We start from the raw sequence: 26936 nt of genomic DNA on the forward strand, positions 1-26936 counted from the left end.
TTCAAGCAATAGCCCATCCGAAGTGCTGAAGTCTTGATACCGGGAGATGAGTCAGTTAAATCACAGGCTCCACTTATCCCGTGCGATCAGAGTTGAAGTGTTCTTAACATTTCTAACAGTGCCACACTTATTGGTCGATCATCACAAAATATGACTGTAGAGTCGCCTATTGTGTACAGTACACTGCCTCACATTCTGAAATGACTCCGTAAGAGCCATTCATATATGAAGGTTCAAGTTTGTTTGGTAATAACTGATCTTGAGATTCCAGATATACTTATTTTTTAAAAAGTACTTCATTATAAATCATCTTGAATGTTTACGCAGTTTGACACCAGACAAAAGTTGTGATGATATGACTAACTTGTGTATGAGAGTATGATGTGTGTATCAACGCACATGTAAAGTATTGATTTAGTTTTCAGATTTACCAGCGTTGTGATGGCGTCCTCTGTAATACTGTCATGTAAGTGTAGTAAGTCCTCCTCCAGCGGCCGCAGATATGATGCATTCTCATGCAGATACTGAGAGAACTAACAGACAAGCAAACGTAAGAAACATGTTTGACATCATGACATGAGGAGCGGCTGTGTTTGTACCTTCTGGTTGACGGGTGAGATGGCTTCAATGGACGAGTCCAGCGGGTAAATGTGGACCCTCTGTTCAGTGTAAGAGTGAAAGTTGAGCAGGGCGGACACCAGACACTGAACAAAACCCTGCGCCTGAGCACTGACATCACGAGCTTTCAGCTGAACACAAAACAACCAATCACACCTTTCTCTGGCATATAAAGTTCAATTCAAATCTAATGCTAGAATGCAATTCACAATACTGCACTGCATTAAAACAAAATTGAATCAGCTTTACAGCAAATGCAGAGAAGCAAAGTACTGGAAAGAAATAAAGGTGTATGAAATATATAGGGTTTATGGTATTATTACAAAATACCACAAAAAAATCAAATATTCAACACATTGGGGCAGTTTCCCGGACACGGATTAGATTAATCCAGGACTATGCCTTAGTTAAATGACCACATTTGAGCAGTTTTTACAAACATGCCTTACAAAAATAAAATATGACTCCAGTGCATTTTTAGACCAAACAACGACACTGATGTATTTTAAAATATGTTTTTAGTTTAGACACTCTCCTTTTTACTAGAGGTTCACAAGGATGTGCACTTTCCCCTGTCTGTTTATTCTTTGCACAAATGTCAGTGGGGAAGCATGTTGTTCTGAAGCATGCACTGTAATTGTCGGTCTGCTTCAGAACAATGAGATGAGTCATGGACCAGTCAGTGGTGTGAGGAGGCTCATCTTTAATGAATGGACTGAAGACTAAGGATGTGGTCATTGATTTCAGAAAGAATGCTCCTGTGCATGAAGTCACATCCATTAAGAGTCAAACACTGGAGTGTGTGCCATCTCACAAATACTTAGGGACAATCATTGATTTAAAGTTGAGTTTTGAAGCTGTCTGTGAAAAGCAGCATCAACGTCTGTTCTTTTTAAGGAAACTGTGTTTATTTCAGATTGATCAAACACTGCTGATTTTCTTTCATCATACTTTTATTGAATCTATTCTATTGTTTTCTTTGGTCTCTTGGTATGGGAATTTATCCTTAAAGAATCAGACCTCTATCAATCAAACTGTGAAATGGTCCAGCAGGTTGATTGGTGAGGCTGCTTCACGGTATCGGACAGGTCCAGCCAATGAGTGTTTCTATTCTAAACCATTGGCAACATCCCTTGAGTTTCAGTATCTCCCATCAAATCAACGGTTTGTCCCAGTAGCGATTAACCACGTGAATAGTAATAATTGGTCTACTGTCATGTAATGTGGGTTTTTTTGTGTTCTATTGTTTCGTCGTCTATATGTATGAGAAACTGCCTGAACTTTGTTCACTGAAATGTGCCTACGGGTACTGAATAAACTGAACCTGAACCTCATTTTGACTTTAGTCTAGGAATAGTCTTTAACCCTGTACAGGAAAGCAGCCCATTCAAATGTTACTATCAAAACATCACATGTGAGTGAATGTGATATACTTCTACGCAGTTATTAAGGTTCACTTATTTTTGCTCTGTGAATTGACCTAGGGCTGTGACGGTGGCAGTTTTTTACCACCGCGGTGGTAATAGACAAATCGACCGCGGTGGTGCGGTGGTTGAGAAATATATATTATTTATATAAATAATATTTATATTATTATATTTGCTTGTAGCAATCACATTACGAGTGGAAGAGAAATATAGACCTTATTTAAATACTTGAAATTGAAATATGATATCTGAAATAAATGAGGATGAAACATCCTTCAATGTTTAACACGCAAATCCATCAGTGAAACGGCACACTACAGCACATAAAACATTTAAATAAACATCAGTAAATAATGAAAACTTAAACGATATAAGAAAGCTAAATACTAAATAAAAAAGCTCTTGTTGCAGTAACTTCAGTCAGTGGCGTATTAACCCTTACAGTCCTTAACAATTCCATTTGAAACAAACCGTTTAATCCTACATTGGCTTTCCTGTTCAGATTGCCATAAAAACTTTACTTTTTCCGACTCGTTGATGTGACATTGTCCAGATTAAAATGTGTACAGCTGCACTAAATGCGCGTTCAGAAGATGTGCACAGGAGCGCAAATGAAGAGATGTCTCTCCGCCACCGCGGCAAAACCTGCGCGCGCTCCGACACTAAGCAAGCGGGTCATAGCCAGTTTTGATTTTACGTATCTGTTCATTTCACAACAAGATCCATTGCAAAACCCGCAGAATAACCTGGGTTTTGCCGTGGAGGCCTGCGCTCGAACGCACCAACAGAAACGTATGCCAATAATTTCTGTTAATGTAAAATCTTTTAAATAAAACCATCCACAACTGAAAGGCTACAACTAGCAATCGTTATCGCAACTCTCATATTTATTACACCTATATTTGTCAGAGTGACGTGCACTACCGCCGGTGGCAGTTCGCCACCGTCATGGCACTTTACCACCGCGGTGGTGCGGTTGTCATGGCCACCGTCACAGCCCTAAATTGACCCTTCTCAAAACCCCGCCCCCTTCGTTCCTGTTGCTATGTTCGACAAGCTTTGGGTCTCAGCCACGCGCTCCCAGTGTAAATGTGTGCACTCTCTGGGGAAATAGTGAAGAAGTTCTGTAAAAATGACACTGATTTCAGAAAGAAGGTCTGCGATATGCATTCAAGGGATACATTCAGGATTTGAGATAACAATAATTTTACCAATATTTGTGTCCACACCAGCAGACAATAACATTACGTTAATTCTAAACTCGGCTACGACTGTCACACAGATGGATGTATACTGTAGCTAACCTAAATGTGGTGTATTAAGTGTTTATATTTACTTTGTTTGTAGTAATAACAATTTTAGAGAGAGAGAGAGTAACTTCAGGCAGAGTTTTGGTAGGCCGTGATCTTTCTTTGTGAAAACAAAAGTAAACTTTTAAATTGTTCATACAGAAAGAATAACAGTCCATCAGTGTCTTAATCTTTAGTTGTGTTAAATACAACAAACACAGTACAACTGTTGCTTTACAACTTCATTTCTGAAAACGTCTTTCCTTTAAAATGTGACTGTAAATGCTGCTCTCTGAAGGTGCGCTCGCTCGCTCATCACATCACAGGGACACAAAGCATATCATATGTGAGGAATATATCAATAAGTATTATATTCCACCTTAAAACACCACTTCCTGAACGCTTCCGTCTGTAATTTGTAAAGTAATGATTCCAACAATATCGTGTCTGGGATCTGTATCGGTTTAGTTGTGATGTGCTATTCTCCTTCATTTACAATGATTTTGAAAAGTTATAACTTAGTTATTGTTTATCGTTATATAAAGCTGGGTATATAACTCTCTCTTTACTATCACAATTATTAAAAAGCAATTTTTTCATATTAATCACCAAAGCTCTACTACGCAGGGTTTGTCGCACTGGTTTAGTTTGTCGGACAAAATGGCAGTCAGTCACAGGGGCACATAATATCCGAGTTATGATGGTCAGATCGCCTGTCAATCAAACTGCTTGTGAAGGGTCAATTGTTACTGAGCGTTCACACCAGACGCGACTTGCACGAATGAATCGCGCTATTCGCACGTAGTTGGACGCTTGAACATTTTCAGTTTACTCGCTTCATTCGCGCGTGAAATTCGCTTCACAACAGACGCGAATTCGTGTCATGGGAGGGGCTTCTGCCAGGCGGCTCCAGTCTCGTATATATACAGTATATAGCTTAAATTGAGTAAAGAGCGTTTTTTACAATTTACCAGATTGTCCGACCTCCTCACTCACTTCTTCCAAGCAAGTTCCTTTTTATTCCTGTTTCAATAAAAGTAAGATGTATCGTACAGCTCCGGGAATCCACATACAGCGACGATGATTTTGTCCTCCATTGTTGTTTCTGCCTCCGCTCGCTACGTCATAATCACGTTACTACTAGAGCAAGCTCCTGATTGGTTAACTTGGCGCAAATATTCGCCAAAGTTCTGTTTTTTCAACTCGCCTGAAATGCTCAATTCACACGAATCACGTCATTCGCGCCGCAGGATGTCCTATCGGGTCTTTGCATTGACTTAACATGTAAATCACTTGCGCTTAACGCAGCATTATTGAGATCTTTTTCAAACAGAACTCGTGTATGCTGTGTACTCTCTCATCTGTACTACAGGAGAATGATCTCACCTGATGTCGTCTGTTGTGGATGGGAACATTCAGACTATTGTAGTCGCTCCGCTCTTAATAAAAAAAACATATTCACTGTTACAAACTGCTTTAATGCAAGAAAACTCATGAATACAGTGACTGAATATTCTCAATATGTCAATAAAATTCAATTAACATTCAGTGTCTTTAAGGACTGTGTGTGTGTGTGTGTGTGTGTGTGTGTGTGTGTGTGTGTGTGTGTGTGTGTGTGCGTGTGCGTGTGTGTGTGTGCGTGCGTGCGTGCGATACTCACGGGTGTCGTTGAAGGGCACTTTCTCCTGAATGACCCTGCTGCTGTGCTTTAACTGACCGCTCAGTTCAGTCTGATATTTCCTCAGCTGCTGCTGACTGACAACACAAACAGACAATGTTCATTATATAACATGTGAAATTATATCAATGTGAATGAATAAAATTCAGATGAAATGAAGATTTACCACTCCTCAGTTCTGATTCGGCAGTCTTTGGCTTCTCTTTCCAGGGTTTGAACTTTCACCTGTCATGACATTATTAAACAGAACATTTACAACATTCATGTGAAGTACACTCAGAGGTCAGCACAAACAAATGAAAAATATCTTTTTTACAAATACTTGCTCATAAAATACAAGACAAAACAATGTTGTGAAAATGGTCTTTGATTTAAAAACACAAAAATACATCCATAGATACATAGAACACTGGGTGCTGCACAGTGATGGGTCATTCATGTACGAGTTGTTTATTTTGAATTGGTTTTTGGCACAGGAGTGATGATAGATTCTTTCAAAGTACGCGGGGACTAAAGACTGAGCAAGTGACTCAATTAAAATGGATGTAAACCCGCCACTTAACACGGGATCTCAATACTTGGGAGGGGATACCGTCAGGGTGGGCTTCCTTCCTGATGTTCACACATTTCAGAGGCCTGTGTACCTTGTCCTCTGAAACCATGATTGCGTGGTCGTCACATACACGGTTGAATCCTTCTTCGGTGCTCGTTGGCAGACTGGTGTCGTCACCCTTGAAATATGCATAAACCAACACACCTTGTTCAGCTTGTTGGTTACCACGACAGATTTTCCCCCAAAGGTACTAAGAGTCCTCGGCCCTGCTACACGCATCATTTAGTTCGAATGTAACTCCCCTTGATGTCTGTGCTGTTGATTGGCAGTTCACAGTTCTCCTGATGTATACAGCCGTGCGCACATTTATCCCTGCTCAGATGGTTCTATCACCCACGGTTTCTGGTTGGAGAAAGTTAATATTGTAGTGGTGTGGGTAACATCCTAACTTCCCGACAAGCATCCCAGTCTACGTCATCCAGGGTCCTAGAACGCGGCTTCTGATTGGGCTCTTTACCACCCACCTTTCCAGCTTCCTGTAGCGCCTTTCTTCTGTTTGATTTCATCTGCCTGTTTTTTGCACCCTCCAATCATCTCAGGCTGGTGGAGACTCAAAACTAAATGTCCCCATACGTTGTGTCAACTTCAATTAAAGCAACCTCCGCTAACCAAGCATACAGTCAAACATAAATAACTATTTAACCATGGCTCTTTTGGCACATTCATCTGAACATCAGTGAAATGTTGCACATGCATAAATATTGTGTCATTACGGGCCCATCTGAGTACTGGAGCATTAAACATACGATCAGTTTTACACTGCAATGACTCTCTGACCTCTAGATGGGCTTTGTCGCTCTGGAGTTTCTCCATGCTTTCTGTGTATTTGTTGGTTAGGGCTTCCACAACAGCCTGATGTTGTTCAGACTCTTTCTGCAGCTGATGAAGTTGAGCTTTCAGATGAGCCTCCTGTCGACGATACTGCTCATCTGCTTCATAGAACTAAACACAATACATCATCAGAACACACACACACACACACACGCACACACACTCTCTCCAAAAACTCATCTCTCCAATTACCTAAGATGAATCGCTTTCTTTTAATAAAAGCATCTGCTAAATGCCTGAATGTAAAGTCAAGATTCAATGTCATACCCGTTATACAAAAAGAACACACACACACACACACACTCTCTCCAAAAACTCATCTCTCCAATTACCTAAGATGAATCGCTTTCTTTTAATAAAAGCATCTGCTAAATGCCTGAATGTAAAGTCAAGATTCAATGTCATACCCGTTATACAAAAAGAAAGACTTTTATCAAAATATGCTATCATCACTATGATCTTATACAGCATCCCACATGCAAAGCTGAAAGAAGCACAGACATTCATCACTGAAGTAACTGATAATAAAGGAAGTTGTCGTGATGTAAATCTAAGACTAACAGCTTCTTGACAGCGGTGGAACATACAGTACTTCAGTAGTTTTACTCTCAAGTACAGTTAGGGCCATTAATATTTGGACAGAGGCACATTTTTTGTTATTTTAGCTGTGTATCAATATGTTTTCGAGTTACAGTTTTATAATAGATATTGTCTTAAAGTGCACACTCTCAGCTTTATTTAGAGTGTATTCACATCCAGATTAGCTGAAGGATTTAGGAATTACAGCTCTTTAATATGAAGCGCCCCCCTTTTTCAAGGGACCAAAAGTAATTGGACAGTTGAATAAAAAGCTGTTTTATTCACATGTATGGGCTTTTCCTTAAATAATTTTGTCATAAATGAAGCATGTTAAAGGTCTGGAGTTGATTCTACATGTGGTGTTTGCATTTGGAAGCTGTTGCTGTGAACCCACATCATGGGGTTCAGGGAGATCGCCATGCAAGTGAAACAGACCATAGTTAGATTTCAAAAACACTACAAATCCGTCAAAAAGATGCCAGGAACATTAAGAGTGGCCAAATCAACAATTTGGGACATTCTAAGAAAAAAACAACACACCGCTGAGCTCAGTAACAAAACAATCCTGGGCGTCCATATGAGATAAAAGTGGTGGATGATGACATTATCCTCTCCATGATGAAGAAAAACACCTTCACAACGTCCGGACAAGTGCTACGAAAAAATGGGTCTGTGCTAAGAATAAATTCCCCAGTGTAGCACGCGTGCGATACAGTTTTGCAGGCTCAGTGTGTTTGCTGTCGTGCTTGTTAGTGTGTGACGTTAATCAATGGTGCACCGCTATTATTGTAACTATTACAATGTCCTTAAAATGCCATTTCATGCAGTGTGTAATGTTGCTGTGTGTGGATGTAAGCAGTCTGCCAAGTTGTAATGCCGAAAGTGAACTAATAAAGTTATTGGCTTTGGAAAAAAAGGAGTCGACTCTGAATCACGCGAACGAGTCGTCTGTCGTTCTAATTTCAGTTCCGGGTCAGATTTGCGTCACTCCGTGTAATGCCCGCCTACGTTCCATTTGCGAAACTGCACGCGGTAGACCAATCACAGCAGACTAGACCATTTGACCAATCAGACCAGTGTGGGCTGACAGACAAGAGGGGATTAGACGGATGAATCGCCGAACGAGGGTAACTGAAAACACAAACTTTTGAAAACGGGTCTCAAAGTGCAACTTTTTGAAAACACCGCCGTTTTGTTTTATGTAAACAGCAAGATGGAACTTTTTGAAAACGATGACGTCACGCGCATGCGTATTACGCGCTCAGTAGCGCGAGTATAGGCAAAACAAAATGGCAGCTTCTCTTACTGTGAGCTCTCACTGCTCGACTATGTATTAACATTTCCCCAGCAAAATGTGGATTTGCTGCACCAATAAGACCAGTGGAGACACACTATTTACATTCACCAGACTTTAAACACACATATACGTCGACCAACAGTATTAAAAAGCACTTTTAGCTTATAAATTTGCATTACACTGTCATGTGTACGTGAAACTTTTCAAAAACGCAAAGGAAAAACTTTCCGTTTTTAATCGTGTAAACATGGCCTGAGTCGAACACTCTCTCAAATGTCTACAGGATGACCTGCCAAAATAAAAGTCTTTTTAACAAGAACACTAAGACGACAAAACACTGTTGTGTAAATGTGGCAAGGGGGGCGTGGTTCAGAGAGGTCTGCAGCGGGAGAGAAAGCTGGGAGACCAGCGGTGAGTAAATGGGGCAAGTGCAAATGACAAACACCTGTGTCTCATTCCAGTAAGTGGCGTTGGGGAGCATAAAGCCTGCGGAGAAGCAGATTCAGAGGAGAGAGACCGGACTACTACTGGCTGCCTGAGAGATGGAACTACTGAAGAGAGAAAAAGACAATTATGTTTTGAGTGCGAGTTGCGCAACGTCGTGTGTGACGCACAGATTGTAATAAAAAGAGCCAGTAGTAGTCAAAGCTGACCCCGTCCTCTTCCTTCCTTGTCTTGAACTTGTTACAGTAAATTAATGAAAAACTATAGTAAACACTGTATTATGTTTTACTATTTATAACAATAAGGTTCCAAAACACTACAATATTAGGAATTTTACTGCAAAATATGCTGCAGTATTTTTATGTGGACAAATATATTACTATTGTAGTGTTGTCAAAAGTCACGGTACTTCTGGTCCAAGTCGAGTTTTGTGGTGAAAGGAGGAAACATCCAGATTTATTTGAATGAGTTCAAACGCCAAGTTTCAAATTCTTTTCAAAGCGGTTAGATTATGAATCTTGTATCATGTTAAATTAAATATAACATGAAAATAAATGTTCCTGTTTGTGTGTTCATTTGTTAGCACCAATGCTAATCCAGTCAAGTGTCCTTATTAACCATTTAGTGCTTTTTTAACTTTATTGAGGTAAAATAATTTGGAGGACATGATGGGGTTTACAGTACCTATTTTATAAATCTGAAATCCATGTGCTAGAAAACAATAGATGTATGACAATGACAAGCAATGTGTATGAAATCATTCAGTCAGAAACAATTATCTTGTAGCCTATACTTCATGTATACAAAATGGCATTGCATTTTATACATTTATATTAATAACAAGCTTTATTAATAAAATCGTGTTTCAATTGCCATGTACTGGTGAGAACCGTGGAATAGGGATACTCATTTCAGTTAATTTCCGTAGCCGAGAACCAACGCTCGTTATCCGAACATTAACCGTTAACTGATAAGATTGTAACATCAAATTGGAATTAAATAAAAACACATGCTGCGTCTCATTTTGAAGGCTGCGTTCTCCGGAGGACGTGTTTGTCGGCCACATACGCCTTTGCATGCAACATCCGGGGGACGCAGACTTTAAAATGAGACACAGCTACAGTTGACGAGGGTGTAGACACGCCAGGAAGACAGAGAATGTCACAGCATGTTGTGAGCGCGTCTACATTAAAAAAAAAAAAACTTGAGCAAGGCTGCCAGTGGAGGAGTAAAGACCTGACAGATGTGGCCTCAACGATCAGATGAATTTCACTTGTCCAGTTTCGTCAAGTGGTTTGCGTAATCGGATTTTAATCTGTCTCGAAAATTTTTCGGAGGGCATTTACACCTGGTGGCACGCGTGAGATTACACATGTAACTCCGTGAGTTAGCAGATGTATAGCATATTTTTCTTTCACTATACAGAAAACTAAAAAACATGTATGATATAATAGTTATTTAAAAACGCATTATTAAATTATTATTATTTAACTTAAGAAATAAACATACCTTTTAAATCGTTTATCTGATAGTATTAATCGGTCAAAATGTTTACTATCGGTTAACGGTTAAACGGTCAATATGAGCATCCCTATCGTGGAATTTTACTGGTATTGGTACACACTACTGAAATTTTGGTCCCGTGACAACACTATACCATTGTTTAGTAACAAAAAAAGAGAAAACACAGAATTTATGAATTTAGGTAAGGTTTTGTAGCACCAGTGCTACGTGCAAAAGAAGTTAACGTACATTCCTGGTATGACAATGGGCTAGTTGCACAAGATGGCACCGGTGAGCTTTTGTGACGCCAGGTTCAGCAAACTCATTTCCGGTCGTATAACACTATTGAGTTGTTTTGTTTTAGCAATCTAAAGAGGATCTGTCATACCATGATATATTACTTTCTTATTTTTTATCTAAGAAACACCCATATTTGCCGGCCAAAAATCCTCTTTTTCCCTTACAGTGTTATACGACCCTCATTTACACTGCTCGCGTGTGCGTCCACTCTAATCAATGCTTGTGTTTATACCAGCACGTTACTGAAGTGTCCCAGAAGTGGTTCTCTGCGCAGCCTCGTTAAAGATACGCACCTTGTCTATTTTTGACGGACGCCGTGTCCAAGCCGCACAGTGTTATGTCAAAATAAAAGTCCCTATTCAGACTTCCGTTCATATTTCACATCACATATCCCTGACATGAGGCAAGAAATGGACGACGAGAGGTTCATCCTCAAATGAAACCATGGTTATTTTGTGTTAAAATATTGTTTAACTATATTAGTCATGTTTTTTTTCTTTTAAGTGTAGTAAAACGATGGTTAAAGGGAACAAATCATGACTCATAGCAATAAACACAGCATTATAATGGACGAACATATCCATTTAGCCAACTTTCCTTTGGTATAACCCCCCAAATCATGAAAAAAAACATGATAAATGAAGAAAAATAACTTCGGACAGGCAAATCACGTGGTCTCACGAATTTAGCCGCTTCACGCTTGAGACACTCCTGGTGTACATTGGCACCACGTTGAGGACTGAACAAAACCTCGTCGGAGCCGTTACGTGCCGCAGATGCGTGCGGTGTAAACAAGCTGTTAGTCTGCTGAGTCTGGCGTCCCAAAAGCTCACCGGCGCCATCTAGTGCAACTAGTGAATTGAAATGATGAGTAATAACTGAACCCTGTTCAACAAAATGACAAACAGTAAGAAAATCAAACACAATCCCTGATCATTCTACAGTCCAGGGTGAAGCATTCTGGGGGAAAAAAGATCTTAAAATCACAGCAAATACCTGAATGTGAAGCCTTTCATTTTCCTGAATCTTCTTCTGCAGATCTTCATCAAACACACTCTGTGTCTGCAGATTCATTTGTGATGGGGAATCTCCTTTATTCTGCATGAACACACACACACAAACAAACATTTACTGCCATCACAGATGATATAAAGACTCCTCCTGCAGTGTGTGTGTGTGAGAGTGTGTGTAGCTTTACTTTACTCCTCTTGTTTTTATTCTCTGACGTTAGTAACTCCTCCTGCAGGAGCTCCACTCTTTTGGTCAGTTGTTGGTTTCTGAAGCTCAGGCTGTCCATTTCCTGATGCACTTTTCGTAAACTTTGTTCTTTCTGCTTCAGCTCATCCTGCAGATAAAGAATGTCATCAACACTGATTTCTTCTGCAGGGCTCCAAACTGCGCATAAAACGGTTGCATTAGCCATTAAAAATATTCATTTGCGAGTGATATTTTTGTGTGCAAATTTACTCGTTTTTAAAGTGTTTCCGACGGAAGCGTCACACTTTTTAAAAAACTCCAGGCTAGCGAGAGAGAGAGAGAGAGAGAGAGAGAGAGAGAGAGAGAGAGAGAGCTGTGCAGGTCTCAGGGAAGGTGCACTTCCCCACCTCAAGAGGTGCTCTAGCGGCAGACGCGACCGCCCAGTTCGAGGTCCCCTAGTAGCAGGAGCTGTGCGAGTGACAGGTTACACAAGCAGTTTCCCGCACGCTCAGCGCCAGCAATCCGTTTATTCCACACTCTGCGTGCGTACCGATGCTCCATGAGGCAGCACCGGAATAAGCGCTCGCAGATCTCCACAGATAACTTGGTGGAATCCCGTGGATGTTAGCGCTTGTTATTGACAAGTAGACACACACAATGTGAGCGTGTTTGTAGTATGCGTTGTTTGCTGTGACAGACTGTAATGAGCCTGAGAAGTTCAGGGAACGTATTTGTTATAAGGCACCGCTGTATCATTTCAAATCCGTTCACAGCAAGAATGAACGACAGGCGAATGCTCTTGTTAAGTGTTATTTGAAGTTATCTTTACGTTGTGTTGTGAACATGCGGAAAAGTGTCATTATTACAAACTAAAATCAAGCTAAGCCCTTTCGTAATAATAATAAAATATATAGCCTACTTTTTCTGACAGTATAATATATAAATATGGTCTTGACATGCACCTTTTCTGTTGGTTCAAATGAATTCAGAGGAATTTGGTCAGGTGTATTCAGAGTTTAATCAGTCTTAGCAATAATCAATAACACTTCTCTGCCTCTTTTAAACAAGCAGAACCCAATCTGCTGTCATCTGCCTTTAAATGCATAGACAGGCAGCATTTGAAGACTATTTGAACACATTTACACATATTTATATTTCTGTACAAATGTTAACACATTTCAAACTATTCTGTGGAATTCTGCAGATTTTTCCCAAAATTTAGGGTGGAATTAACAAAAACGTCCTGTATGTTCCGTATGACCCTGCTTATGAGGGAAAACAACTTGAAAAAAAAACTTCATGTGGGCAAAACCTATGAGAGGGAAGATTTACACACAACAGGATAACTAAAAGTATGTGATTAAAAATGTAAGGTCATGTTATGTGGCTCTTAAAAAAAATAATTTGGCACCTGTTATTATCCCCTATGGGAGCCAATGGCTCCTTAACTGATCTTTGTGTCTGGAGCCCTGTTGAGTTGTTATGAGTAACATGTGGATCACACACCTTTAATGAGTTGGAGGATGTCTGTTCGTCTACCACAGCCTTCTTCAGCACCTGATTCTGAGCCCGGAGCTTACAAACACAAACACACACTTTTGCTTTATAATACACAACACTTTGGTCAGTATTCATTCATGCCTTGCGTTCCAATTCGCCTACTTATACTAGCCCTAATAGTAGGTAGTGTTTTTGTGTTGGAATAGTAGGTACTTTGAGTGCACGGCAAAAGAGATTGCACACACTGGGACACTAACATGAAGAGAAAGTGGCCGTTGTTGCCTAGACAACATTGTGGCCATTAACTGTCACACACATCAAAATACAGCTCTTCTTTCCATTGAGGTATTTATTCATTCATTATTTCCTATGTAATGTTTACTGTATACTTACATTTGTTCATTTAGTGACGCATCAATTATATCATTTATTAATGCAGTGGAGCGTCACTAAACTCGCGGTGAGTTGTGGGTAATATCAGCCGTTTAAGTGTGCGTCGTTCAGCACTTAATTTCTATGTATTTGCATTTGCATCCGGGAATCTTTGTAATACTCTTTTCAACATACTACGATTTGGGACATTCTAATTCTAGGTTCGAATACTATTTAGGGCGGAGAGTATGCTGATTGGAACGCAGGGTAGGTCTTTGTGACATTTGATTGGTGAAATGAGAAACAGGAAGTTGTCACTCACTGCCGACTGCATGTGATCGGTCAGCTGACTTTATTCACAGATATTATGAGTTACAGTGCACAACATCTTCACACATACCAGCTATTATTTCCCTGTTCTAAGCACAAATCATGTCATACATTGCTACTGTTTTTCTCTTACGTGTAACGTTACAGACTGCAACATTCATTTATGTGACTGAACATTACGTTAACATGAGCTCTTACAATTCAATGTAATCCAACGTTATCTACTGAGTATTCAAATAAAGCCGTTTGTTCAATGACTGTTTCATAACGCAATATACTGACATTTTAACTGAAGTATGAAATGTCAGCTAACCGCTGTTTAATAAAACAATGCTGTAATCTTACCTTTGAATATTCTTGAGCCAGTTTACTGTATTTAGTCTGCAGATCAGACACGTTTGCCATGATGATGATGATGATGATGATGATGATATATTCCGCGTGTTTTTCTATAATATCTGCACTAACATGAAGCTTTCATTTCACATCACTGACAGTCAGTCATACATCATCTTATTTGTGTATGTGTCTGTCAGCCAGCTGCTAACGCTAATGCTAAGACACGAGTCAATATTATAATGTCCGCGTCTCAAACAGAAAACACTTTTTAACATCGATCGGATTTTCTATACGATCCTCGATCGTTTACATTAAAAGCTGTCAGAGTTTGTCAATAAACGCGCCTCTTCATCGCCTCAATAACTTCAATAACACAGAGATTTACATCCAGTAGATGAGAAATAAACTGCTGTAAAATCATAGTAAAAAATGAGAATTTAAATTAAACTGATATAAAATAATGTATTTGCATTTAGCTGCTAGAGAATCATCGACCAAGACAGCGCTGATCAAATCAACAACATGGCCACAGCACGCACACGCACACGCCTTTTAAAATAAGAGTCTTCCCAAACAAAATAAAATCTAAGTTAGCATCAAACATGCTAAGGTATCCCATACGAAAATGCAATATATTCACATATATGTGAAACACTGCTGAATATATTGAAATATATTTTGAAAACGTATTTTCAAAATACATACATCCTAAACCTTACAAACTGATGTTAATGTTTAATTTCTAAATATGTTTATTTATGTGTGAAAATATATTTCATGTCTCAAGTCATCTATCAAATATTAAATTAAGTGATTTTTTTTGCAATGTGTGGTTTCTACTAGTAACAAACCTCCATATGGTAATCTAAATCTTAAAATGAAAATATTACAATATTAGAACTTTAATTTAGTGAAAATATTTTCATTTGATCAAAACAGCAGCTGTTTTTCTGCACTGCAGTCAAACTAACAGCAGCAATTTTACTTGTTGTTTGCCATATATGGGTCTTTCTGATACTTGGCTATTAAATATTGCCAAATATGGGCATATTGATGTGTGACGCTCTGGTGACGCTCTGATGAGCTTTTCCCGCTCATCAGTCCTGAGGTAAAATTAGTACAAGCCTACACTAAACTGAAACTGAATAGTTTTAAGATGTTTGGTCTCATTTCTTGCAAGATAGTGTGAAACTGCAACATATAGCATTGAAAAAACAGAGAATATTTGAGACTGTTTTGATAAAAACAACGATATCTTTCGTGGAGTGTGTCCAGGAAACACAAGGTGGTTGGCCGGTCTAATGTTGCATTGGTATGTAGCTGCTTTAATTCCTCTCTCTTGTAAACATTTATGTACCTTTCAACATTAATGTAAAAATGTCCATCCTATAAATGACCTTATAGTGACTCTGTGTTACGTCAGTTTGCTATAAAGGAATTACTGGCGACAGAACCAAATCAATTATTCTGCTAATATATGCCACAGTTACCACACCTCAAGACATTGTTCAGATGTTACTTCAAGATGTTTGTTGACCGCATTACAGTTCCATATCACCACATCACATAGTCCTACTCACAAAAGCATTTAAGGACAAAAACCTGACAACTGTCTTGAAATATAATGTCTTGTAGTGTGCATGGTAACTTTGATGTGAGATAATCACAGGCCTGTAATGAATTATTCCTTTCTTAAATTTCTATTACAGGGAACAATTGTCTGCACTGTAGTTACAAAGTCAATTCATTTACAAAGTCAGTACCACTAACCATGGGGATTAATCCAAATGTTTTTATCTTCTTTCCTGTTATTTTGCAGACACATAAGAAGGCAACTGTTGGACAGTTGGGCCAGACCATGAATTCTGAGGCAGTACTGAAGTTCCAAAATAAGAGAAGGGCTCTTGGTGTTTCGAGTCTGATGTCATCACGTGTTTTTTGGCAAGTTTAACAATCATAGATAGTTTAGATGGTTAGAGTAAGGTTAGGGTGTTGGTTAGGGTAAAGGTTTCTTAAGACTTGAAACACCAAGGATTTAGTCAAAACCAACAAGCCACGCCCACGGATCTGACTAGAAACACCAAGGATTTATGAGAGCCATAAGAGAAGGGAGACATAAGCTTGTTCCACATTCACATTTAAAGGGACAGTTCACCCCAAAATGAAATTATTTCATCATTTACTCACCCTCTTGTCATTTCAAACCTGTATGACTTTCTTCTGCAGAACAAAAGAAGATATTTTGAAGAAAGTTGATAACCGAACAGCACTGGACCCCATTCACTTCTCTTGTATGGACACAAAACCAATGCAAGTGAATGGGGTCCAGCTAACAACATTTCCCTTTCTGTCGGTCTCTCGACGTTGTGTCGAGCCGACAGATGGGGTTCGCTCTTGAGAACCTATCGCTTCCGACTATTTTAGAAAAGGCCAATGAAATTGGCGAATGAAATTTGCATGCCGGACTCCGCCCCCGGATATCCGGTGAATAAAAGGGAGACGGCGTGCTGCATTCATTCACCTTTTGTTCTTCGGAGCCTTCACACTGTATCGACTTCCGATATTAACTCTACGCCGAATTACTGCTGGAATCTTACGACGTGGTGCAGCGGACTGTCCCTTCCTGCGGCGACTTCCCCTGGGTGTCTCGGCAGTGCCAGAAGTGTTCGAGTTTTTTTCTCTAAAAGAGCAATTTTCTCCAGCGCGGCATGTCCCGCTGTTCTCGTGGGTGCAACACACTCATCGAGGAGGGGGACGGACACGATGTCTGCTTCCAGCACGCTGGGGCAGACATTGTGGATACTTCCTGCCCGCACTGCGGGCGGTTGACGATTCAGACGTGGCGTTCACAGGTGGCTGTGTTCCCAAGGGACTCAGCTACCACCTCGTCTGCTTCCCGTTCCGTGACGGCAGGACTACGGCCATGCCGTACGCTACGGCAAGCAGCGAGGGTGATATGAGGATTACTGTGGGCGTTAATCCGTCAGCCACTAACTCACGGACCGTTCGCACCTCGTCTCGCTCGTCTGACCGTTCCCCAGGAGACAGTCCCACCGTCTTGTTCCTCAACCACGTATTTGGAAACGGTGCGTGATGATGAGATGTCACTTGCAGCATCGGGGGGTGACGTACTGCCATCCAACTCCGACGATTCCTCTGGGCTCCCTCCCTCGGGGGGTCGAGCCCAGGAAGAAGCGGATGTCAAAATTTCAGCCATGCTTTCCCGGGCCGCCATGAGTGTTGGGTTGCAGTGCCCGCACTGTCTCTCCCAGCGCTCGCGGCCGGATATATGGTGACTCGGGTTTGAGCGCTGCCCCTTTTCGGCACGTCCACGTCAAACAAGTTCTGTCGCCCTCTCTTCCCTCGAGGGTGAGGCAGCTAGAGGATATGTCAATGTCCCCCAGGTGGAGTGTGCCGGCAGGCGGCGGCCACCTGGGGGGCTCGACCTAGACTCCTGTCCTAAGCATGTAGGGTTTCAGCATCTCTGGTGTCGAGAGCTTACATTGCTGCGGGCCAACCTGCCTCCTCTCTCCACGCTATGGCCATCCTGCCAGGACAAGGCTTTGAGAGATCTCCCCGAGGGTAAGACCGAACCAGCGCTTATGCAGGAACTCCGCGCCGCCACCGACCTCGCTCTACGGGCGACCAAGGTGACCGCGCGGGCCCTGGGTCGGGCGATGTCCACACTTGTGGTCCATGACAGATACCTCTGGCCGAACCTTGCACAGATGGGTAGTGTTTCCCAGGAAAGCTTTATTTGGTGTCTTTCGTCTATGTGTCATTTGTCACATTCGTGAACAGAACGAAGATGATCCGGCTGCTAGCCCGCGTGTGAATGCTGCGGGTGACAGGTAGCATTGTACACAGAAACTTTTAGTATTATTTGTGGCGGCGTTTAGTACTTTTACTTTTAAACGCCAATAAGCACTGACATCTGGGGATTCATCAGTTGTAAAAACCAAGAAAGTACGAACTGATGAGAGTTTACAAAGAAAAAGGGAATGTGTTAGGACTCGTGTGAAAACAAGAATTAATATTGGCAAGGGATTTCAAAGGTGGCGTGAACTCCATGATCTGAAAGGATTGAAAACGGATGCAGACATGGCTTTATTTCTTCTGAACAGAACAGGTAAGACATTTCAATATTTCAATAGATAACACAAATACCGTAGCGCACTTGTTGTGTTAATTCAGATGGGTACTTGTCATGGTTCTGCCCCATCTTGTCTTGCTTTTCTTGACCTAGTGGCAGAATCATGACAGAACCTCTTGTTTTACGTGGAGAGAGATGTTTTGGCCCTGTTGGCCATCCACTCTCCGGTGTCGCGTCTCTGTTCCCGCCCTTTCGTCTCTTTAATTGCTTGTTATTGGTTTCATGCCCCACACCTGTTCCCTCTTGATTTGTCCCCTTATTTAATGCCCCTGTGTCCTCTGTCTTGGGCTGGATCATTGTACTGTTGTGTTGTGTTTGTGTCATTGTGGTGAGTTCCTGTGCTGTAGTCAGTCTAGTTTATTGTGGTTAATGTCAAGTGTTGTTATTATTTCTAGTGTAGTTAGTCCTTGTTCCTGTTTCCATGTTTTGTTATGTTCCCCATCGTGGGTTTTTGTTTTGTATTAATATATTATTAAAGTCTTGTTTAAACAAGACTTTAATAACAACAAAAAAAAAAGGAGAATAGCGCTTGAGTCCTTGAGACGCTCCTGTTTCCTGCAACAGGCTTCCTGTTTCCTGCATCGCTGCCGGCGGCTCGTTTGTATCAGTGCTCTTACCACTTCGCTCTAATATTAGTGTATTTTATTGTCGTTGCTAACTTATCCTGATATCTCAATAACCCTGTTCTTGTTATCTACTTGAAAATTCTAAACCAAAAGTGATAGTTAACTTAACGCCGTTAGCATAGCAATAGCGTGTTAGCTTGCTTTCTGTTTACACTGTGGAATATCATCTTGCCTCTGGTTTGTCTTGTGTGCTAACCGTTTCTCTTTTTAAGCGATTATACTACGATCCATCGAGCAACCTTGGTAAGTTGGAATTGCACTTCAAATCCGGTGAGTTATGGCTTCTATTCCTATTGTTGTTACTTGCACCTCATGTCATATGTTTAGCTTAGCCTTCTCTGTCAGCTGCGAGGGTTTTATATGCGATAAATGCAGGGAAATAGTTAGGCTGACAGAGAAGATCTTAGAATTAGAGTCTCGCATCCAATCTTTATCTGAGGATAGTAAGAGTTTAACGACGATAGAAAACACTTTGGATGCGAGCAACATTAGCGCACACAGCTCGGTTCCGGTTGAAAATTCCCCACAGCTGGGAAACTTCGTGACTGTGAGACGGCGTAGTCGCAGGACAAAACATCACTCGACCGTTCCGATTACAGTCTCGAACAGGTTTGCCCCGCTCAGTGACGCACCGACTGAGAAACCTGCTGAAAGTGCCCTAGTTATCGGTGATTCTATTGTTCGGAACGTTAACATAGAGGCACCAGCCACCATAGTCAAATGTTTACCGGGAGCCAGAGCGCCTGACATCAAGTCAAATTTAAATGTGCTGGCTAAGGCTAATCGTAAATTCAGTAAGATTGTCATTCACGTCGGCACAAATGATGTTCGACTCCGTCAATCGGAGATCACAAAAGATAACATTAAAGAGGTGTGTGAGCTCGCAAGCATGATGTCAGACACTGTAATATTCTCTGGCCCCCTCAATGCTTATCGTGGTGATGAGATTTATAGCAGATTATCATCACTAAATGGCTGGTTGTCTGAGTGGTGCCTGCAGAATGATATAGTTTTTATAAATAACTGGAAGAGTTTTGAGGGCAGACCTGACCTGTTGAAACGAGATGGTCTCCATCCCTCCTGGGCTGGGACTTCCATCCTGTCTAGAAATATGGCAAAAAGTCTTAATGCTAATGCTAAAACTTGACTCGCTGGGGCCCAGGTCAGGGAGCAGACAGTATGGCTTAACCAACTGTCTGCTTGCCGTCTCACGTCGCAGAATACACAAAATGTACAACATGTAGTAATCCGTTCTCCCAAACATCACAAAATAGAGACTGTGTCTGTCCCCCGGATTAGCAAACATAAAATAATGCGTAAACCTCTTGAAAGTAATTTAATAAACGTTAAACAAACTAAACATGAACAAAATACAGATAATCAACTGTTACGACTCGGATTGCTAAATATTAGATCTCTCTCTAATAAAGCACTTTTTGTTAACGATATGATAACAGATCATAAAATAGACATGCTCTGTTTGACAGAAACATGGCTAAAACCAGATGATTATATTGCTTTAAATGAATCTGTCCCCCAAGATTATTATTATAAACACGAGCCTCGTCTAAAAGGCAGAGGGGGAGGTGTCGCAGCACTTTACAATAACTCTCTTAGCATTTCCCAGAAGTCGAACTCTAAATATAATTCTTTTGAAGTCATGGTTCTTCATGTTTCAACACCTAATACTAAAGATAAAACACTTTTTAAATTGATTCTAGCTATTGTATATAGGCCTCCAGGGCACCACACAGATTTTATTAAAGAATTTGGTGGGTTCTTATCAGAACTAGTACTGGCCGCAGATAGACTCCTTGTCGTTGGTGACTTTAACATCCACGTAGATAACGTTACAGATGCCTTAGGAATGGCTTTCAAAGACACTCTTAACTCCATGGGCATTAGTCAACATGTGTCAGGACCCACTCACCTTCGTAATCATACTTTAGATTTAATACTGTCTTACGGTATAAATGTGGACGACGTTAAAATCCTTCAGCAGAGTGAAGACATTTCGGATCATTATCTGGTATTATGTTTGCTTCACTGGCCTACGGCTGCAAATAAAACTCATTGTTACAAATATGGTAGAACAATAACTTCAACTACCAAAGATGCGTTTCTCGATAATCTGCCCGAATTGTCTCAAATCATGAGAAATAACGTTGAAGATCTTGACATTACCACTGAAAATTTTAATTCCACCTTCTCGGTAACGCTAGACAAAGTTGCTCCACTACGTTTAAAGAAGATTAAAAATGGCAGCCCCACACCGTGGTATAATGAACACACTCAGGCTCTAAAGAAAGCGGCCCGAAAAATGGAGCGCAACTTTAAGAAAACTAAATTAGAGGTATTTCGTACAGCATGGAAGGATAGTATTCGAAAATACAGGAAAGCCCTAATAACTTCTAGATCCGCCTACTTTTCATCACTAATAGAAGAAAACCAGCACAATCCTAGGTTTTTATTTAACACGGTGGCTAAATTAACAAAAAATAAATCGTCAGTGACTTCTGATCCTGTATATCAGCATAGCAGTGATGAATTTATGAACTACTTCACATATAAAATCCAAGATATTAGAGAAAAAATTATAACAATGCAATCAGAAGTGAAACCCGCTGAACAAACTAACTACAGCGCCCTTAAGGAGAAAATGCAATTATTTTATACCGTAGATCAAGATGAGCTGTCTAAAATTATTAGATCATCTAAATCAACAACATGCATACTAGACCCTATACCTACAAATCTACTGAAAGAGATGCTCCCAGAAATTATAGATCCTCTTCTTGGTATTATTAACTCATCTCTGACATTAGGACATGTGCCTAAAGCATATAAGGTGGCTGTTATAAGGCCCCTTGTCAAAAAACCCCAACTCGACCCTAGAGAACTAAGGAACTACAGGCCTATATCGAATCTACCTTTCATATCTAAAGTTCTGGAAAAAGTAGTTTCAACTCAATTATGCTCCTTCCTCCAAAGGAATGACATCAATGAAGAATTCCAGTCTGGATTTAGAGCATGTCACAGTACAGAGACTGCTTTGATCAGAGTTACAAATGATCTGCTATTGGCGTCTGACCGAGGTTGTATCTCGTTATTGGTGCTGCTAGACCTTAGTGCTGCATTCGATACCATTGACCACAGCACACTCCTACATAGACTCGAAAATTATGTCGGCATTAAGGGAATAGCTTTGAAATGGTTTAAATCTTATTTATCCGACCGTTTTCAATTTGTAGCAATAAACAATGAGGTGTCACGCAAATCGCAAGTCCAGTACGGTGTACCACAGGGCTCAGTCTTAGGGCCTCTGCTCTTCGCATTATACATGCTACCTCTAGGAGATATAATAAAGCGACACGGAGTTAGCTTTCACTGTTATGCTGATGATACTCAACTTTATATTTCCTCGAAGCCTCATGAAACACAGCAGTTCCATCGAATAATGGAATGCATAGTCGATATAAAAAACTGGATGAGTAACAACTTTTTATTACTGAACTCGGACAAAACGGAAGTGTTACTTATTGGACCGAAAACTGCTATAAGTAACAACCAAGAATACTGTTTAACTATTGACGGATGTTCCATAAAACCCTCGTCGTCAGCAAAGAATCTTGGCGTTCTATTCGATAGTAATCTGTCATTTGAGAGCCACGTCGCCAACACCTGTAAAATTGCGTTTTTCCATCTTAAGAATATATCTAAACTACGTCATATGCTGTCAATCGCAGATGCAGAGAAGTTAATTCATGCATTCATGACATCAAGACTAGATTACTGTAATGCACTGTTAGGTGGTTGCCCTGCAGGCTTATTACAAAAACTCCAATTGGTCCAAAACGCGGCAGCTCGAGTTCTTACACGTACAAAAAAGTATGAACATATTAGCCCGGTTCTGTCAACCTTGCACTGGTTACCTATAAAGCATCGCGTTAACTTTAAAATCTTGCTTATTACCTATAAAGCCTTACATGGTTTAGCTCCTCAGTACTTGAATGAACTCCTTTTGTATTACAGTCCTTCACGTGCATTACGCTCTCAGGCGTCCTGTCAGTTGGTAATACCTAGAATTTCAAAATCAAGTGCAGGTGGTAGATCCTTTTCCTATCTAGCGCCTAAACTTTGGAATAGTCTTCCCTGCACTGTCCGGGAGGCAGACACACTCTGTCAGTTTAAATCTAGACTAAAGACGCATCTTTTTAATCTTGCATACACTACTCTTCCATAATATAAATCTTCAGAGGGTTTAGGCTGCATTAGTTAGATCAACCGGAACCAAAAACACAACTGATGTACTTGTTGCATCAAAGAGTACAGAACAGTACTCTACTCTCAGCCAGTCTTGTCTCATTGTTCCAAGGTTACCACAGCGAGCAGGATGCAGTTCATGGCCTGACCTGATGGTAGAGCGGAGAATGGGAAGTGGGGACCTGACAAGAGCTGAGATGATAGAGCTGGATAAAGAAGGACGCGGTCTCTTGACATGTCTTCACCACAAAATTTCAAATGCTATTAGATTATTAATGATAATCTTAAACTATAATTTATTTTATTATTAAGTTTATTTATTTTATTTAGCCTTGTTGTGCAAGTTCTCTGGAGCTTGTGCAGAGGCAGCAGCTTTTGCCAGAGGGGAACTGGAATCCCCTGGTTGGGCCTGGGTTCTCCTGAGGTTTTTTTTCTCGATTAGAGTTTTGGGTTCCTCGCCACCGTTTGCATACTGTTTTTGCACTATCTGCCTGACCGGGGGGGCTGCTTTAGAATCTTAAAGTTTTACTTAATTAATATTGCATATAGGAATTTATTATCTGTTATATTTGACCTGTGCTTCTCTCTCCTTTATCCTAAATGTGTGCTCTCACTGAGCGTGTGTGTGTGTGCGTACTTGTCTGTGTACGTACGTGTGTGTGTGTCTCTGTGTCTGTGTGTGTTGGTGTGTGTGCGTGTTGTGTGTGTGGAGTGTTTTGTGTGTGGGTGTGTCTGTCTTCTGTGTTTTCAACCTTTTCTTGTTTTTGCAGGTACAACTTTGATTGTTTTGCTTGTAGTCAATGTGTCTCCTGTACAGCTGCTTTGTAACAATGAAAATTGTAAAAGCGCTATATAAATAAAGTTGAGTTGAGAGTTGAGGAGTCCGGCAGCTTCGACCCTGGAGGGGAGCCCGGCGGCATCGACCCCTGCCACTGAGATCCCTCTGTCTGCTGCCTATGCCTTTATAACCTCTTATGGTTTAACAAAACCCAAAAATCAGTTATATCGTTTTTTTATAGAAGGTAACCTACTGCATTAAGAAAATCAGTTAGAAATAGTCATCCAGTTCAAGTTTCAAACTTCACAATATTTACACAAATCACACCAAATTAAAGACAAAAATAAGCAAACGTGCGATGTCAATGTAGGAATAAACAAGAATGTCCAGCATAGCAGTCGCCAACGTTTATGGCAAGTTGGAAGATCCACATGAGCATCTTTGAGAATAATGAGTTGTAGAACTTTGTGGCACAAGGGAAATCATAAAATTCCTCTACGGTCTTCACTCATGTCCTAAACCTCCACAGGACACAAAAAGGTCCTTCTACACTAATGATGCACGGGTCGTCACTTTATTTGCGGGGTGGGTTTGGGCGGGTCATTAAAAACAAAATAAAAAAAACATGTATGTTGCGTGCAATTCCCTATAGCCTAAAAAATATTTGGGAATATATATTTTCATATTTTATTTAGTTCTTTGATAAGGTTACAATACATAGGCCTACGTAGCAACGTAACTTGAGTGATGTCCCCAAACCAAACATGTCACGAAAGCGCCAAGCAGCTCCCACCGCCAGCCACAACAACAAAACAAACAGAGAAATAAAGTGAAGATGGAAGATGAGGTGCTGGAGAAATTAAGGTCCGGAATTTACATCATTAAAAGAAAAGAAGGTCAAGCTGCTAAATCGAATGTTTGGGACCGGTTCTCAGAAATAGTTGCAGCAGGAGACAACAGTAGTAACGTTATATCGGCTATGTGAAGTGCAAGTTTGTATGGTTCATACGCGTATGTTGTTGCCAGTGTACAGGGTGATGTAATCTGGCTGTTTCCAAGCACTTTTAGGCTGAAATAAAGTCTGTTTTCATTTACATTACAATGTCTAGTATGTCTATTAAATGGTCGTGGGTGCGGGGCAGGGCGGGTTAAAATAGATACGGGGCGGGTAAAAATAGATACAGTGGTGCGGTGCTGGCTGGGGCGGGCCAAATAATTTCATAAAAGCGGGACTCGCGGGTTGGAAAAAACGCTGACCCGCGCATCACTATTCTACACACAAAAGAAAGTACAGAAAATGTCCAAATAACACTTCCAGTACACCATATATGATAAACATGCACTTCATACACAAGCATAACTTTACATACTTTCAGTTGAGCTTAAAACACACGTTTCTCAACTAGGACCCAAAGTTTGAGCATAAAGCAAGGCCATGGCTGAATCCGAAATGGCATACTCAATGAGTAGGTACTTAATTTCAATAAGTACCTACTTAACGAGGGCTAAATGGGTATGTACTGTTTTGCCTGAATGGGTGCAATATGAATGCGATCGGCCATCGTGCGCCATATTGACGTGATCGTGACGCAATTCTTCTACTGTTCCTTTTCAATGGCGGGTGGCTGGCAATTTATGTTTTAGGTGCATATCTGCCACCTACTGTACTGGAGTGTGGGCCAGAGATTAGCCATGTGATGTAATGACAAGCCCAACAACTTAAGTTATGAAAGACAGGCTGTAACATGGGTTTTGTTCAAGTAAACAACACATGAAACAAAGCTTTCAATTTTCTTCAAGTACAGCACATTCAGAGCTTTTTATTTTCATGTATTTTCATTTTTACCTTGTAGGGCTATATGCTTTTCATAAAAGGAAATAAATAAAAGGAATACAACAGCAGGGGCGTAGCCAGAACTTTTTTTTAGAGGTGGCCAAGTAAGACCCAGTGATTTTATTAGGGTGACCAAAAAATCCTTACAGACAGAAATTCTTTAACTTCTACTTTTTTCTAATTTACACCAATTCTTCATTACACAAAATTTCCTGGTCAATAACATACACAAAGAACGTAAAGTAAACAATTTATTTGCAATGCTTTCATGTGCTAACATTATTTTAAAATAATTTGCTAGCTATCATTTGCAGTAAGTTAGCATTTTTTGTAGAAAATAAACATTGCAGTACCCCAACTTAAACTTTCAGGAAAATGTAATTAATGAATGAAATCCAGTTAAACAAGACTGATTTTACTGACCTGATCATTCTGCTCGCGATGAACTTCCATGGTACACAGACAATACACTGGCACAAAGCGGTTAGCAGCTGTTCAGACATAGCGCTCAGACTGTTTGCATCAGCGTATGACATCATATTAACGCGAGAGTAATGTTCTCGCATTACTTTCAGTGCATACGCTAAATGATCTGCACAGCATTCCGTAAACTCCGATACACATCTTAAAACTGCTTCACACAACAGAGGTGGCCAGATAGGTGGCCCTCCATCATTCAGGGGTAGCCATGGCCACCATGTAGCTATGCCCCTGTACAACAGCTTTGTGATTTTGCGATGCATTTTCTCAGTTTAATTTCTGCAATAACAGGCCCATCCACACTTCCCATTCACTTTCACCTCATCTGTTCTTTTCATTTTTACACGCCTCTTAATTTTTCATTTGGATAAATAAGTAATTTAATCTGAGTAATTAATTGGTTTAGGGCTTTTTTTTTTAATGAGTTGTTTATGAAAGGTAATTAGAAAGTTGAATTGCTCCAAAGTGTATCCGTTAAAACCACC

General features: G+C 40.5%; 1 protein-coding gene and 1 long non-coding RNA gene across 3 annotated transcripts in view; one reads left to right on the top strand and one right to left on the bottom strand.

The window, feature by feature from the left end:
- The window catches only part of ppp1r21 (protein phosphatase 1, regulatory subunit 21), a 51252-nt gene extending 36391 nt beyond the window's left edge, over window positions 1-14861 (bottom strand). For both annotated transcript variants that reach the window (XM_057341572.1, XM_057341573.1), the window contains exons 1-10: window positions 14324-14861; window positions 13283-13351; window positions 11778-11924; window positions 11576-11677; window positions 6403-6567; window positions 5179-5237; window positions 4995-5089; window positions 4721-4773; window positions 600-749; window positions 432-533 (exon numbers count right to left, since the gene is read on the bottom strand). In XM_057341572.1, the coding sequence (XP_057197555.1) occupies window positions 432-533; window positions 600-749; window positions 4721-4773; window positions 4995-5089; window positions 5179-5237; window positions 6403-6567; window positions 11576-11677; window positions 11778-11924; window positions 13283-13351; window positions 14324-14383 (1002 nt within the window). In that variant the 5' untranslated portion in view covers window positions 14384-14861. The remainder of the gene's footprint in view (window positions 1-431; window positions 534-599; window positions 750-4720; window positions 4774-4994; window positions 5090-5178; window positions 5238-6402; window positions 6568-11575; window positions 11678-11777; window positions 11925-13282; window positions 13352-14323) is intronic.
- A 2086-nt stretch (window positions 14862-16947) lies between these two features.
- Window positions 16948-24237, top strand: LOC130558881 (uncharacterized). Its single transcript, XR_008963510.1, has 2 exons — window positions 16948-19339; window positions 23472-24237. It is a non-coding gene; the product is annotated as an uncharacterized LOC130558881 (long non-coding RNA).
- The last annotated feature ends 2699 nt before the right edge of the window (window positions 24238-26936 follow it).

This window comes from Triplophysa rosa, linkage group LG9, assembly GCF_024868665.1.
Source record: "Triplophysa rosa linkage group LG9, Trosa_1v2, whole genome shotgun sequence".
Lineage (NCBI taxonomy): Eukaryota > Metazoa > Chordata > Actinopteri > Cypriniformes > Nemacheilidae > Triplophysa > Triplophysa rosa.